The sequence below is a fragment of the Mastigoproctus giganteus genome, chromosome 10, assembly GCF_048544385.1.
Source record: "Mastigoproctus giganteus isolate SK-2022 chromosome 10, ASM4854438v1, whole genome shotgun sequence".
Lineage (NCBI taxonomy): Eukaryota > Metazoa > Arthropoda > Arachnida > Uropygi > Thelyphonidae > Mastigoproctus > Mastigoproctus giganteus.
Window position 1 is genome coordinate 20,099,655 of NC_143584.1, and position 17,861 is coordinate 20,117,515.

The 17,861-nt window shown below is 37.3% G+C and overlaps 1 protein-coding gene across 1 annotated transcript in view; it reads left to right on the forward strand.

The window, feature by feature from the left end:
* Positions 1-17,861, forward strand: part of LOC150078832 (sodium-dependent noradrenaline transporter-like) — a 215,339-nt gene that overhangs the window by 140,330 nt on the left and 57,148 nt on the right. Inside the window, exons 8-9 of the mRNA XM_090382412.1 lie at positions 7,578-7,681; positions 16,862-17,099. Of these exons, the coding sequence (XP_090238538.1) occupies positions 7,578-7,681; positions 16,862-17,099 (342 nt within the window). The remainder of the gene's footprint in view (positions 1-7,577; positions 7,682-16,861; positions 17,100-17,861) is intronic.

The window sequence follows — 17,861 nt, forward strand, 5'->3', positions numbered from 1 at the left end:
TATAGGCTTATGTAATCAATTATAGGTAATAATAATAATTTTTTTTGTGGCACCAACTAAGATTTGTTTAAAGCCAGTCTCTCTATACTTTGACATCCAGTGCAGAAGGTTATTAAATGAAGAAGAAAGAGCTGTAGCAAGATCTGTAGAATCACTTTGCAGTTATTCACTTACGTGAAACAAAAAAATCATGCTAAAATACCAAAGAAACAAGAAACTTGTATTCCTTGATCTGGTTAGTGATTCAGCTTCACTTCTTGCTTGGGCATCTTCTGATGCTATTTCCAAAAGTACATCATCGAAATCACCAACTTGATACTTTACACTGCATTCAACACTCCCACCTTATTTCACAGAGAGGCTTTACAGAAAAACCCTTCACATATTTTTGGAAAATGACCATTTCTTTGTTGATGCTGAAAAGAGCACATACAGATGTTGAAGTGTCCCAAAAAAGGTCATTGCATCAGGACAGGTTTTGGCCGTATTCCCTAGAACTAGATTGTAACTGTGACAAGCACATGGTGTAAAAAAATGTCCCTGAATTTTCCTGTAAAAGTCCTGCCTGAACACCTGAAACTTTTCCTTTCATATTAGCTCCATTGTCATAACCTTGCCCTCAGATATTAGTTATGTCTAATCCTAATATTTCGAATTCCTGTTTCAGCACGTACAAATATTTTCTCCACTACTGCTCTTTACATTGATAAATTTTATGAACTATTCATACACACCAACTGGCATATTGGGGAGTAGGGTGTAGAATGTAGAGTCTGTTTAGTGTGAAATGGCACCAGAGGTTTCCCCCATCTCCGCATAATATACATCATTTTGATGGGACTTGGTCTGCCAACACCAAGAAGGTCAGACTTGGTCTGACCTTCACCACAACTTCCACATCTTCAACTGAAACAGTTACTTGGGCATGACTAAACCACAGATAAGAACCTTGCCACTCAACCGTGACAAATACCTGGGGCACCTCTGTAGCCAGGTGGGCAGGAGCAGCAGTGCATATCACATGCTTCTTGATTAGATCGGGGTTCGAGCCCATGATCACCAAATACGGGGGATGCGGAAAGGTCAGGGAATGACCACCGCATCTCCTGGAGCAATATGGCCTTAGTTGCAAATGCTCCTAAAAACCAAATAAACAAACAAATACCTGGATATGACTAAACCACAAACTTGCACAGAAACTTGGTCTCCCAACCATGACCTGCACATCTTCAATTGAAACAGTTAATTGGACGTTACTAAACCACAGGAAAGGACCTTGCCTCTGGACCATGACAAATACCTAGACATGACTAAGCCACTGAGGGGACTTGGTCTCCCAATTGTGACAGTTACTTATACATGACTAAACCGCAGAAAAGGACCTTGCCTCTTGACCATGATTTGTGTGCCAAGTGGCGATCAATACCAGACTCTCTTGTCTGGTATCTTTTGACTCCCATTCCCTTCCCTTCCCCCACTGAATAATTTTGAGGACACCTTCATCTACATCTCGGTATTTCTTGCTATTTCTCTCCCACTTGACTTTCATATTCCCCACTCTCTATCTGTGTGTTGTTTTTTCTTTTTTATAGGTCCTGTCACTGAAGCTCAGGCAATATTAGGTGGCAGTACCTGCCAGAAAATAATGGGCAGCCTGGCTTGCCTCCTAGCGGTGTGTACGGGCAATGTGGGGTCCTGCAGCCAAAAGCTAGACCACAACAACAGAACCCAACATAATACTTCTCATATACAACACACAATATTTTTGTCTGGCTTTTGCAGAGTAATGTATACTTCACAAGAGTACTTATGGCACATGTGGGAAACCACCGGTGATGCCCTCTCCCCAAACACTATGTGGGTTGAAACAGAACACTGTCAATGCCAGAGGTTTAAAGGTATATGGATTTTGTTTATGTGTATTGTCGTGTACCATTGTTCCTCTGGTCATTTAGCTGCTGGGCCCCTAATGGGACCCAAAACGTTTCATTGGAGACATATCTAATTGTCTGGGATGTTTGTCCCTTATCAGTGCCGGAATAAGGCATGAGCTAACAGGGCAGTTGCCCGGGGCGTCATTCTTACAGGGGCTCCAGAAAAAAAATTTTTTTTATTAAGGTCTCCCATAATTGATTACATCTACCCATGTGTTTTTGTGTCTGTAAATTGCATTTGTTCTCTGGTCAATTTGCCTGTTGTTGCTGGATGAAAAACCCCAGTTTCTGAGGAAAATACCTTGCAGTCTACGCCTGAGACTGATTAACTCAGCCACAGAGTGAAAAAAACTCCATTAAAGTTCCTTGCTTAATCAGCGGGATTCGAACCTGGGCCTTTTCCACCCAGTGCGGGGAGGACAGCGACAATACGACTGTGCTACCCGCGCAGACACAGGGGTTCCAGAAGCTGATTATAGTCTGCGCTGGTAGCACAGTGGTATCATCGCCATTCTTTCCCCACACCAGGTGGAAAAGGCTCAGGTTCGAATCCTGTTGATGATGCGAGGAACTTTAATGGGCTTTTTTCACTCTATAGCTGAGTTAGTCGGTCTCAGGCCCCCAGGTTCTGGGGTAAAAACCTGGGGTTTTTCGTCCAGTAAAACAGAAATTGATCATAGAACACACTCAATTGACAGACAAGAGACACAGCCTGGCAGATGAATTTAATTATTTGGGTGGCTTAAAATAGTTTTCTTAGAAGCTGATTATAGCTTGGAGTTGGTGCCTTTACACAGATTTCTAGGATATGCAAAGGATGCCAAAATAATGTTTCTGCCCGGAGTGCAGAAATACCTTAATCTGGTCCTGTTCTTGACGGCTGATATCGGTTGTACAATCAAGAATAACAGCAAAATACTTGGCGGATTTTATTGCTCTAGAAAAAATTTTTTTTTCTGGTGGTTCTATGGACTGTCTTTTCCTCTTCTTTTAGCATGGCCGCTTTGTGTGATTTTATTCTTTTTTTACATTCTAAAAAGAAATTATAAGGCCACAGACAGACAATTATAAAAAAATTTTCTTGCATGTTTTATTTCAATTTATTTGTTGTAGAATAATGAAATTTATAAAATAACTGCACTTTGTGCTTTATCAGTGATCAAATGTGGAATTTCATCATTCATTAAACTATAAAGCTTATGTTTAACAGGTGGGTGCGAGAACAATAAGAAAATCTGTTTCGTGATAGATAGTCAGACACCGCTAGTTGGAGTGAATGATATACACACTTGATAAGAAGCAGACAGGGAATCTCAGCCTTTAATTTCTTAATTACATCATTGTTAATTTAAACCATTACGTATGCATTGTTAGTACAAGTGCAATAAGTTGGTGCAACTTTAAACCATTATTTCTTAGTGATGATTTCAAAGATTCATATATTTCTTCTGCAATGCATTCATTAAGTTTGATTATGTCAAGAAAAGTTACCACAAATTGATTCTTGAAATTCGAATAGTACCGTATTACAATTCCCAATATTTTTATAACACTAATGTCATTACTTTCATCGATAATTAAACTGAAGTTTCTATTTCCTAAACCAAGTTTTAAATTATCTACAAAATGTGGTGCTATAGCATTGCATATTATTGAAGTACATTTTGTTCTTTGCAGTTTGAAATCCTTACTTACCATATTGTCTGAAAAAAGAAATTCTCAAATGATCAGCTCAATGTACAGTGCACAGCTGTGATCAACTACCCAATGCACAGCTATGAAAAATGCTATGCTGCTTTCTGCCTTTGCACCTTCAAAGGTGCCTTTGCACCTTTGCTCTTCGTCTTTCTTGTGATTAATTTGTAATTACGATGCCTTTGAATATCACTTAATTTCGCTGTCAGTGTGCATGTACAATACTTACAAAATACATTTTAAATAATCACCATCTAATTTTCAGATTCAGTTCTTATATTTAGCATCTCTGAGTCATTGATCACAAAAGTTTCAGAGAAATGAGGTTGAAGAGTTCTGAGTGATTGGTGCAAATTCATATTATAATTTTTCATATTATAATCTTTCTCCAATCTGTAAATGATCCACCAACAAATTTTCAATAAAAGAAATACTGATATCAAAGTAATAAAATTACAAATCGTTCTGTCAAAATATTTTGTCAGAACACAGTTTACAGACAAAATATTTTGTCTGTAAACTGCATGTGTTCTCTTGTCGATTTGTCTGTTTGCTGGATGAAAAAAAAAAAAAAAAAAAACCCAGTTTCTGGGGAATAAACTTTGCTATCTACGCCTGAGACTGACTAACAGTCACGGAGTGAAAAAAGCTCATTAAAGATTTGAACTCGGGCCTTTTCCACCTGGTGTGCGGAAACAGTGGTGGTGATACCACTGTGCTACCTGCACAGACAAAGAGTAGATAATAAAGAAATAAATTAAAATAAATCTACAGCAATGAGTAACATAATAACCCCAAGGGGCTCACATCTGGGGAGTATGAGCTTGGCACACCAAGGGTCATCCTGAGCTGAATATCATCATCATTCTTCTCTTTCTTGGTGATTCCTTTCTACTTCTGATTTTTCTCTCTCTCTCTCTCTCTCGGGAATTTTTTTTTTTGGCTGGTGCAGCATAAGCCTCAGACTTCCTTGCACTATATGGCTAATAACAATAATAATATATTATTATTACAACGTTTGACGATCGCCAACATCATGGACCACTCATAATTTGTGAATGGTCCATAATGAAAACTGGAATATTAAATTCACTTACATTTAATAATAAAATCACTTATTACAGAATCACTACAAAGTTGGCATTGCAATGTGCACAAAGCAAATCAATGCATACTTCTCTATTCAGAGGTGTGCATACATTGTTTACTGAGCGTAGAAAAAAAAAAAGAAGTGCGGACAAGAAAAATAGCTTTTTGAAATTCATATTATATCTTTCTCTGATCTGTAACTGATCCTTCAACAAATTTTCAATAAAAAAAAAAAAAAATACTGACACCAGAGTAATAAAGTCAAATTGAAATAGAATGCAAAGAATAGTAAAATAAATAAATCTACAGCAATGAGGGCGCCTCCGTAGCCAGGTGGGAAGGAGCAGCAGTGCATAGCACACGCTTCTTGATTAGACCGGGGTTCGAGCCCGTCACCACCAAATACGGAGGATGCGGAAAGGTCAGGGAATGACCACCGCATATCTCGGAGCAATATGGCCTTAGTTGCTAATGCTCCTAAAATAATAACAATAACAGCAATGAGTAACATATATTAGTATCAAAACTGGACAACGTCATGGATCATTCATAATTTGTGAATGACCCACATTCATAAATTATGAATCCACAATCTGTGAACGAAAACTGGAAACTAATAAAAACTGGAATAATAAATTTACTTACGTCTTCAGCCTTTCTATCACGAGTTGGAAAAAAAATGGTGGTAATGAATACATTTTTTAATGATCTGAAAAACTTAATGTAGAATCACAGAATGGTACATGATGCTTGATAAGAGCTGCAGAATTATCTTGAGAAATGAAAATGGAGTCTTCCAAATTTTGCTGGGTCCCTTTCAAGCTCAGCTCCAATGCAACTGCATTGGCATAGTTATGCCACTGGGTTTGTATCACATTCCTGCTCTAACTCAATAAATAAAATGAAGAATAATATAAATTTTACTTACTTACACGATAAGGAGCACAATTATTCAAATAAAAACATACCAACATTTACAGTACAACTTTATAGCGATGTGTACTGCGTTTGGCAGGCGAGAAGGGTTGCTCGGCCATACAACGGGAGCCAGATGAAAGTAATTAATTTTCATACATGTATACCCACCTTTTATCTGGCCCATACCTAAAGTGGGGTATACATGTGTGAAAATTAATTACTTTTGATATTTCAAGGGATGTGTAAAAACTGAGCTTGAGATAATTACTTAGACAATGGCCAAAATTTCCACACCTTTATAAATTATACAGACTTTGCTGTTCACATATTATGAATTAAAAAAAATAAAAATAAATAATAATATTATTTTTGTCTGCATCCTTTGTACTCATTAATAAAATGCTAATCATATTTTCTAAACATATGCAAAAAAAGTCATTGTTTCGGGTTTCACAGGAGCCCTTTAACTTAAAAAAATAAATAAATAAATAAATAAATAAATAAAATACTTTTTTTTTATCAAATTTTTTTTTTGTCTAATTTAAATTTTTCTGCCAAGCATGGGGCCCAGTTGGCCTAAGGCCAGCCCTGATAGAGGAACTAAATGCAAAGAATAATTTTGACCTCATCTAATTTAAATTTTAGTGAAGCTTTTTATATTGTACCACATACAATTGTTGTATAAATTTGAACAATATAGCATTAGGGAGAAGTTACTACTATGGATAAAGGGATGGTTTAGTTGTTGGGGACAAAGGGTGGTTATAAATGGCCACTGCCCTTCATGGACTAATGTGATGAATGGAGTTCCACAGGGGTCAGTGTTGGGCCTAGTAGCGTAGCTACCATGTAGGCAGGTAAGGCAATTGCCTCCGGGCCCGGGCCATTTAGGGGCCTGCCATCTTTGGCTGTCTCCTATTTTTGCAATTTTCATTAATTAAGTAGGGGCCCGAACATGTTCTTTGCCTCCGAGCCCAATGGTTGGGCTCGGAGGCAAAGATGCTAATGGTTGGGCCCCTTGCTGTTTTTCATGTATATTAATTACATTGATGTAGGTATTTCAAGTTTGATGTCAAAATTATCTTGATGATGCAAAGGTGGAACAGTGGTTAGTGATAGAATTGAGGCATGCTACTTTAAGAGGATCTAGATAAACTAAGCAGAATGGGCTGGAAAATTGCAAATGAGGTTTAACAGTGATGAATGCAAGGTACTGCATTTGGGTAGCATTAATCATAGAATAACATACCATTTTGTTGGTACCAAACTCAAAGTAGTGGAGTATGAAAAATTTTGGGTAATTCTACAATCTGACATGAAACTTTCTCTGCAGTGCAAACAAGCTGTTAGAACAGCTCATGGGGTTCTGTCAATGATATACAGGAACTTTGCCAACAGGGACAAAAAGATTATTATCCTACTGTATAAGGCAATGGTTAGGCCACATTTGGAATAATGTATACAGATGTATAAACTTCCTCTATATCCTTCCTTCCTAAAGGAAGGATATAGAGGAAGATATATATATCCTTCCTAAAGGAAGGATATAGATCTGTTGGAAAGGTGTTTTTTTTTTTTTTTACCAATTAAAGTATTGTTTATGTTCTCCTTAATTTGAACTCTTTGCATACAATTTGTTGTTTTGAAAATTCTTGTAATTTTCTTTTTCTTTCTGTAATATTTGATCCATCAACATTTGTTGATGGATCAAATATTTAATGACTTAAATATTTGCATATAATACTTGCTTACACCCACCCCTTCCCCCATTACTCTGAATTACTGAGGTCTCTATTGTATATGTAGCATTATGATAGTAGAAATTGATGATCTACAGATTATTAGGGATCGTTTACAATAATTCTTCACATGAGTTTGGAAAAAAAAATTTGTTTTCCATGTTCTTAGAGCATTTTTAATGAATGCATTATGTCATTTCAGGTGTGGGTTGATGCAGCAGTTCAAGTTTTTTATTCTGTTGGGGTAGGCTTTGGTGTCCACTTAACTTATGCTTCATACAACAATTTCCATAATAATTGCTACAGGTAAGTTTGGTATTAGTGATCATGAGTATAATAGTTAATATAATAATTAACAAATAAAAGTTTATTGTACCTAATTTAAAGCAAGTTGGGAATGAGTACCCTGACTCGTTGACTGTGTATCTTTTAAATTATCATATTTCATATACAGTTTATCACGGTTTATTATAACAAAAAAAAATGTTGTTTACTTTTTATATCACACATGCACATGGGCATAGTAAGGAGTGACAAGGTTTGGATAGTTACCTAATCATGGAATTTTAAGTGTAATTCTCTCGTATTGGGGATTGCTTAACCTTGTACCAGGTAATCTAATCAACATTTGGAAAACAGTAGAAAGTGTGTGATAACAACTGAGGAGACAAAAGAAGTTACTTCACACTAACATACAGGTTGACCAGGCTAGCCAGGTGGGTAAAGTGCATGCCTTCCAACCCAAAGGTCGTGGGTTTGAATCCTGCCTCGGGCTTGGATCAGAGTAAAATGCAAAAACTTTAGGAGGTGCATTATGGCCACAGAAGCCGATGCACCAACAACTAACAAAAAAAAAAACAAACAAAAAAAAAAAAAACAGGTCGGATGTTGCTCCCTCAGCATAATATTTTCATTCACAGTTTTGGCAAGAATTGGGTTTTTTGATGTCTGAATGTTCCACCATCATTCAGACTTTTGCTGAATGATGATGTTAGAAATTAAACATAACAGGTGCCTCCGTGGGCAGGAGCAGCAGTGCGTAGCACACGCTTCTTGATTAGTTAATTGCTCTGGGGATATGTGGTGGGAACAACGACCACATATCCCCAGAGCAATATGGCCTTAGTTGCTAATGCTCCTATAAAACCAAATAACAACAACAATTAAACATAATGTTTAACTAGAAAGTATTTTACTACTGCTAATCTCAGAAGTTTGCACTTTATTTATAGCAACAAATCAAATTTGTCAAACATTCATAAACTAATTGGTACTAACTTCTGCAATAATTAGATCTCAAAATTATAAGTTTTTTTGTTATGACTATAAATCTGTGTTAGTACTGTATTGAATTACTAAAATTTAAGGCAGGGTGGGTGTCTTCTGTAAATGGACCCTTATTTCTTTTCAGAAATGGACATTCATAAATATTTAAAGGAAAAATTGGATGAAATATGAACAGCAGAAAAAGGAAAGAAGAAAAGAGGAAAACCAAAGCATCATCTTTCAGTTCAGGCTGAACAGCAACAGTTGAATTCAGTAATGCAGGTGTGTATGTTAATACTAACAACATTGGATTGTATGTTAAATCATCTGTAAAACTGACAGATGTTTTTAAACACAATCTACTTGAAGGCATACACACCTCAGAAAAATTAGATTTTTCAAAGGATTCAAAAAGATTATGCTGTTTCCATCATATATAGCCAAGTCAGTATTCACCATGGCTTATTCTTTGCTGGTGGTTCACAACTAAAAACTTGCCACAGACTACTTAATTTTCCAATGTTTTCCCATAGAAAAATATATTTTTGTAAGCACTTTATTATTACATTATTTCTCCCTGATGGGGAGGGGTTCATCCTGTGATGGGTATTGGTACAAAGTGCACAGGATGGTTATGTCTGGCTATTACTTTTGGCTGAGGAACTCTCTGACTATCCTACAAGTGTTCTGGACTGTGGCTTTTTAGAATTCCTTATTGCTGTTGGACTCTTGTGTAGGGTATTTTCACCATGCTGATGGTTGATACAATGATTGGGATGGTCATTATTTGTTCCATATACCACATCCCTTTGACCTCCAGTCTTAGGTCTGTACTTCCTGATCAGGAAAAGATCAGGTCTGTACTACCTGATCTTTTCCTCCTAGGTTTTCTGGAGGTTGCTGGTGTTGAGTACTGCTATGTCAATTAGATAGGTAGCCTTTTCCTTCTTGTCAACAAGGGTTATGTTCAGTGTGTTGTGCAGATCATCTTGTCTGTTGCTATGGAACAGTGCTAGTACAGCTTGTGGGTTGGTCTCTAGTACAGCCTGGGGTTCGTAGTTGTAATACATTACTTTTTCTTTGATCAGCTGGTATTTCCTCACTAGCTTCTGATGTGTTATCCTGACAACCTGGTCATGTCTGTGAGTGTACTCTGTCTGGGTAATCACATTGCATCCTGTGGTGATATGTTGAATCATTTTTGAGGCCAGGTGGCATTGTTGACGTGTCATCAGTCACTCTGGGTGATGTATTTTTTATAGCTCCTGGTGTTGATTATCTGGTCTTGGATGGTGAGAATTAATCTTTTAGTCTCAGGGAAGAGCATCCTGCTCGTGAGCCATGCATTGGGAGCCATTTTTATCTATGTGGTCTTGATGGAGGTCATTGTAGTATCTGCCATGGAGTGTCTTCTTTGACCATCTTTCTATCTTCGTTTCTTCCATCTGGGCAGTAGGGATTTCCTTAGGTTGAGTGGGATATGCCACTTGTCTGTCTTTCTTATGGTCTGGTAGAGTTGCACTGTGTTTTTCTGGAAGTAATCTTTCAGGTTCTCGATCATTTTCTTCTGTTGCTCGATGAGGTCTGTCTGTCTGTCTGTCTTCTGTCTGAGCTATGATTAGTCTCTTGTTGGTGGCTCTTGGTCATCACTGTCCTTGTCTTTCTTGTGATCTCCTCCAGCTCAAGGTTAGTCCATTCTATGATCCTGAAGGAGTATGTTAGCACTGGGACTGCATAGGTGTTTATAGTTTTAACTGTGTTCCTGTTCAGCTTTGTTTGAGCAGGCTTCTGAGTCTCTGATAGTATTTTATCTGTCAGGCAGGCCTTGATCTCCTTGTGCTTTAACTGCTGAGCATGTATCATCCCCAGGTGTTTGTAGATCTCTCCCCTCGTATGACTTCGATCTCTATACCAGTCTGCAGCTAGTAGTTTTGGCTGAACTAATTTACCCTGATGCAATCTATGGGCCTTGCATTTATCTAGTCCCAAAATTCCATCTTAATGTGATTGCTGATTCTTTAGTGATCCAGGGTAGCTATTGGAGTTGCTTCTCAGTTGCCACATAGAGCTTTATGTTATCCATGTACTTCAGATGGGAGAGGGTGTACAGATTGTTTATTCCTTCTTTGAAGGTATAACTGTACTTGCTGTTGTTCATCATGGTGGGCAGCAGGTTGAGTGCTTGACAGAACCACAGTAGGCCCAGGGCATTTCCCTGAAAGATTCCTCTCCTGATGGGGAATGGTCTGGTTGTGATTTTCTTGATGGTGGTACTCCATTTTACCATGGCTACTTCTAAACTGGATTAACTTTGTAGGTCTTCAGTGTTTCTGTTTGCCAGCTAGGAAGCACAGAGTCGAAGGTCTTGTGTTAGACTATGTAGTCTGTGCACAGGTTCCAATGCTTTTTGTAGGCTTGCTCCATAACTGCTGCATCAATAGTTAATTGCTCCTTGCATCCTTTGCTCATCTGCTTGCATTTCTTCTACTGGCCATGATGTTCTGGTTCTCAAAGTACAGCAGACTCTTGATTAACCGGGACACTTCAAGACTCCAAATTGGAAAAAAAAAAAAAAAAAAAAAAAAAACGACCAGAAATCAAAAAAATTCAAGTAATAACTAGAATAGGTATAAACAAATATTTTGCAAGTTGTAAATAAGCGACAGGTGGCATTATAAGTCATCATTGGGAGATTAGTGTACCTATTATCTTACAATCCCCACTGTCTTTCACATCCGCCGCTCAAAAAAAAAGAAAAAAAGACCAAATGTTTAGTTTGTTTTAGTGCATCTCGTCAATTCTTGTGTTCCATTGCAGTGCAAAAGGACAAATTTTGTTTCGTTATTTATGTCAGGGATTTCGGAATTTTTTTTTTTATAGTAATTTTTTTTTATTTTTGTTTAGAAATCACGAAAATGATGGGTAAATGCAAAAGAGTTGCGTTTTCAGTTAAACAAAAACTTGAAATTTTTCAAAATTTTGAAAACGGTGCATCTGTTAAATCTGTTAAAACTCTAAGGATGTATCAAAATGGCCAAACATTAACAAGTATTGCGTGGAATTCAGATTTGTCAATAATAAAATAGTAGCAATATGTTACTAGTCATTCCCGAGTTACGTAAAACTCGATGAAGTAAGAAATACTTGAAAGTATCTGTTACGTATGTCGGACTTTTGTATTTTGGGATTAACTGGGAAATCAATTATCAAGGATTTGTTTTTTACTGTCTATCCCGAAAAATTGAGAGTCTACTGTAATATGATATCTTCAAGATTATGCAGCTGGTCAGGATCTTGTGAATTGTTGGGAGACAAGTGATTGGCTTGTATTTCACTGGGTTTCATTTATCTTGGTCTTTGGCCTTCAGCTATATGATTCCTTGTGTAAGAAATTCTGGGATTGCTTCTTGGTGATTTATCATCTGGGTGAACTGCTAGGTGATTGTATGCAAGTGAACTTCTTGTACCAGTAGTTGTGGATGTTATATATATCTGGAGTCGGCTGCTGTGGTACTTCGTAATTGCTTGATATGTGGCAGAGAAGAAAAGTGCATGGGATGCATATAAATTATCAGGTGATACAGAAGCCTGTGGTAGATATAAATTAGTCTGTAATCAAGACACAAAGGAGATTAGGCAAGCTAAGGCAGATTATGAGAAGTCTCTGGCAAAGAAAAACAGCAAAAACATCTATGCTTATATTAACAGTAGCAGTAAGGGACTGAATTGCATTGGGCCACTTGATGTCTATGAGTTAAGTGTTCATGACCCTGCCTAGGTTGCAGAAAAATTGAATAGGTATTTTGCATCTATATTCACACATGAGGAATTCTTTAGGGATGAGTATGCCAGCAGTTTATCAAACTCTAAGGAGCTAAATGACCTTGTGATATCTGAAAGGAAAGTGGAGGAGAAATTGTTGAAGATGGACATAAAAAAGGCACTTGGGGGTGGATGAAATCTGTCCAGGTATATTAAGGGAGGCAGCAAAGAAGGTAAGCAAATCCTTGGCCATAATTATGAGAGCATCCTTGGATTCGGGGGAGGTCCCTATGGACTGGAGATGTGCGAATGTATTCCCCAATTCATAAAGGGGGATCAAAAGGCAATGTGAGTAATTACAGAGCTGTTAGCTTAATAGCTAAATAATGGGATCACTGGTTAAAGAAGCAATGCAGGCATGGAATTATACTGCAACCTAAATAGGCATGGAATTATACTGCAATCGCAGCATGGATTTTTAAGGGGCAGTCTTGTCTAACCAATCTGATAGATTACTAAGATAGTGACCAAGGAACTGGATCCAAAAAATAATTTTGACATCACATACTTGGATGTCAGGATGGCTTTTGATACTGTTGCATATAAAAGATAACTGGAGCAATGTGGCATTAAGATCAAGTTACTGCTATGGATAAAGGGATGGTTAAGTGGAAGAAGACAGTGGTTATCAGTGGGCATTGCTCTTCATGGACTAATGTTGTTAATGGAGTTTCCCAGGGTTCAGTGCTGGATATATGTTGTTTTCTATATTCATAAATTTATTTATTTATATTAGGCTTAATATCTAAGTTGCAGATGATACAAAGGTTGGCAGGGTGGTTAATGACAGCCATCAGGGTGAGCTACTGCAACAAGATCTAAGAAAATTGGGTCAATGGGCTGAGAAATGGCAGTTGAAGCTTAAAATTGACAAATGCAAGGTAATGCACATGGATAGCATTAACCCCAGAGTAACTTATCAACTGTGTGGTACTACACCCAGGGTAGTGGAGAATGAAAAAGACCTGGGAATAATTGTGCGTTAGGCACAATTATCCCCAGGTCTTTTTCTAGTTAAGCTAAGCTAAGTTAAGCTAAGGCAGATTATGAGAAGTCTCTGGCAAAGAAAAACAGCAAAAACATTTATGCTTATATTAACAGTAGAAGGAAGGGGCTGAATTTCATTGGGCCACTTGTCTATGAGTTGCATTGGGCCACTTGATGTCTATGCTGCCAGGATAGCTCATGGGGTTTTGTCAATGATAACAGCAACTTTGCTAGTAGGGACAAGGAGGTTATTACCCCTTTGTACAAAGCCATGGTTAGGTTGCATCTTGTATACTGGCTGGAGGCCTCACTTTAGGAAAGATGTAAATCTGCTGGAATGGGTGCAGAGAAGGGCAACCAGACTGATGAAGGGAACAAAAGGGTGCTCTTAGCTAGAAAGGCTTCAGTTCTACAAATTGCAGTGTCTCAAGTCTCTAGGGATGATCTGATTGAGTTTGGGGAGATCTGATCAAGGTGTTTAAAGCCTTGAATGGATTGAGTAAGCTGAATGTTAATAGCAATCTTCCATGTGCTGAGACTACACACAAGGGGGCATATATGCAAGTTGAGGAAGGATGGTTGCAGGATAGATGTGTGGAAGTTTGCCCTTCAGCCAGCAGGTGGTTGATTGTCAGAACAGGCTTCTATCTGTTGTAGAAGTGGATGGGTTGAATAAATTCAAGGAAGAACTAGACAAATTCTTAGAGGTCTAAATTCAAGGAAGAACTTAGACAAATTCCTACAAATGAGTGAACTGTATAGGATTTTTTTTTTTTTTTTTGGCTGATGTTGTATAAGTTTGCTGTCTTGCATTGTTTGCCATTATTACTACTACTATTGCTTGTCATACTTCTCCCTCATGAATCTCCCATTCTGTCATCTCTTGTATGGCCTTGATTTTCTTCCATTCTAGTTAAATCCAGGGGGTTGGCTGTTATGCCTTACCTCACTGCTTCACAGATTGCCCAATAACTCCTCGATCATTTTCTATTGGGTGGTCCATTACCTTCTTTCTCCTGTAGTACAATACTCCTGTAAAAGGTTCTTTGGTTGTTTGTTTTCCTCTGGGAGCTCTCTTTGTATCAGCATAGTCTTTTGCTGTTTGTGGAGGTTCTGCTTCAGTGTGTACTCGCCTATTCTTTGATTTTTGGTCTAGTGTTTTTTGTGCATATATTGCCTTTAAGGATGCTCTTCATTTTTTCCCACCAACTTCTTACCCCTATTACACAGTTAGTACTGGGTCAGTTGGCTTACGTTGACTCTTAGTTTGTTTATCTTCTGCTGAAGCTTTCTTTCCCAAGCTGGTGGTTCCTTGTTTTTTTTTTTTTTTTTTCATTTCTTCTGATCAATGTCTTGTTTCTCTTCCATTGATCCTAGTGGTTGCTATAGCAGCACAGTACACAGCTGTGTGGATGGCCTCCAGCATCGTTACACTGCTGTTAAGGCAATGTGGCATTATTTGCTGATTTGAGGTGGTCTGTGACTTACCACAGGATTCTATTGGGTCTCTGCTTTGGTATGGCATGGGTCTTTGTGGGGATCATTGCTTTGAATTCTTCCACTCATATTCTGTTCTGGGTATCACGATCTCATCCATTTCCACTTTGCTGCTGTGGGTTGCATTCCTTCTTGCTTTTCCTCCCATGGTTCAATGTTTTCTGTGTACTTTGTAGTTGGTCACTCACATCCTTCTTGTCTTCTTTTTTTTTTTTTTTTTTTCCCCCCCCCAAGATTGTAGGAGCTATCAGGTTCTTTGTGATGATGGCCCTTCTCCAGTCTGCTGTTTGGTGTCCTGAACAGTCAAGGCTGGTTGCAGCTACTTGATACGTGTTCTTGTCCTGTACATTGTCACATCGGTGTTTATCTTGGTTACTTCGTAGTATGTTTGCATGATGAATGTATTCATTTTGATGCTCCACTTCAAGCATTTATTTTTTCTACCTTTCTGGATGGTCATTATTGCAGGAAGCACTTCCTGTTGGTTGAATGGTCTTGCCCTTCCCTTATGGTTTGAGCATGCTCAATGCCAATTATTCTGAGCAAGATTCTTCATCTTGCTCAGAATAATCAGCTCAGAGGGCATAAATTCAAATTGAGGAAGGACGGATGTCGAATAGATGTGCGGAAATTTACCATTGGCCAGCGGGTGGTTGGTTGGTGGAACCGACTTCCATCACTTGTTGCTGAAGTTGATAGCCTAAACAAATTTAAGGCTCAACTGGACAGGTATTTCGAGCGAACAGAGGGGTGAAATGGGAGTGGTATGTGTTTTTTTTTTTTTTTTTTTTTTTTTTTGGCTGATGCTGAATAAGCTTGCTTTCTTGCATCATATGCCTCTACTAATGCTAATGCTATGGTAGCTATATACTGGACAGAGCCACCTGCTCCACTGTCTTCCTCAGGAGACTGTCTCCACCTTTTTGAACAGATCCCTATGCATAAGACCTGAATGCAACTGACTTTATCCTGCTCCACACCCAGTCTTCATCCATCTATGGAGGTGGACCTGTTTAGCTGCATCTTATGTCCAGTTCTTGGAAAGCAACACCAGATGGCAGGAGTGAACAGGTGTCCAACTTTTGCAATGTTTTTTATAATTATTATTATGTGGATACTTGATGGACACTTGTTCACTCCTGCCAACATGGGAGCAGAACCTGAGTCCATCAGGCTGGCAGTCCAGTGTCATAACCACTGGGCCATCGTGCCCTGTTTTTTTTATTACTATTGTGAATTGAATAACCACGAAATTGTTATAAATAGAAGAAAAAAAAAAAAAAAAACTTGTTTACCATAATGACTCATTTTTCCTACTGTTGATTAATGTAATTCTTTTCACTAATTTTGCAGTTTATTCAGGGAAATTGCATTTAACATACCAAAATACATACTGAATTTAATACATACCGAAAATATCATGTTGAATAAAGTTTCTGAGTGTGTATTGTTCTGCAGTGCAACGTAACCTACACATAGCAATTTATAGTAAATTATTCTCTTTGGTTATAGTTTTTTCACAGCTTAAGGCCTGCAAATTTACGAGTTTATCCTTTCTAGCTGTAATAGATATCTTTTTTTTTATTTAATCAAATTTCATCTTCAACTGCTAAGAGCAATTTGAATATGTTCATCTTTCTTAGAGTTTGTCTAGTTTTAATAAAATGTTTTTATAATCCTAGATCTTTGCCCAGATTTTTTAATAGCCATTTTAACATTTCTGTTTACTAATTAATGTTAAAAATTCTGATATTCTGAGTATATTTTTCCTAGATTTTGTTAAATTTTAAATGACTTGCTGTATTAACAGCAGTTTTAATGAATTCATCTTTTCCAGAGGTAACAAAATTTCATTCCTCTTTTATCTAGAATTAAAATACTTCACATATAAAATTAATATGTATTTTCTTCTAGGGATTGTTTGTTCACCGTAGCTGTCAACAGTTTCACTAGCTTCTATAGTGGGTTTGTAATTTTTGCTTACCTTGGTTACATGGCCAATAAAGAGAATCTACCTATTGCTGATGTAGCTACAGAAGGGCATGGGCTGGTGTTTCAAGTATATCCAGAAGCTATTGCTACACTACCTGGAGGACCATTCTGGGCAGTTCTGTTTTTCACCATGTTGCTTACTCTAGGACTAGATAGTGCTGTAAGTTTTCATTTAGAATTAAATTACCTTTTTTAAAATTTATTGCTGTTTTAATTTTAGGTTGGCAAGCACATGGAATGCTGGTAATACTCTAAGCACTTTTATCACTTACTTATTGATAGTGTTTGCTTATTAACAAAGATGCGCCTGCCCCCAAAGTATTTTTTACTATTGTAAAAAATAGCTTGGGCCACCTTGATGAGACCTGGTTATTGCTGCTCCTTAATCCCTCACAAAAAAAAAAAAAAAAAAAAAAAAATCAAAGTATAGTTTAAAAAGGTAATAAATTTGACTAGTGGACAACCTGCTTGCATGTGTCAGCATGGTGATTGCTTCTTGGGATAAGTTTGTTTATAGCTGAAATTTTGTATTAGCCACCCATTTTTCAAATTTGTCCTTAAATAATTAAGTCTGAGTGATCACTTTGTTTTTGCAGAGAAATAGATTTGAGTGAGGTACCATTATTTGCATAACTACAATTGGGTTAATGTAAAATTGTGTCCTTTATATAGAGATTTTTTTTTAAAATTGAAAATCATGTTTTCCTCAGAATTTCAAAGGAATCATTATTTGCACATATCAAGCATTTTTATAAAAATGTCATTATCACATTTTCACAAAATGGTTTCTTTAATTTGATAATTATCTGTACAGTTGTTTGAGGCATTTCATTTAGTAATTTATAATATGATTCACCAAATTAAAAAAAAAAAAAAAAAAAAAAGTAGTAGTTGTCCAAATTTTTGCTAATTGTTGAGTGAA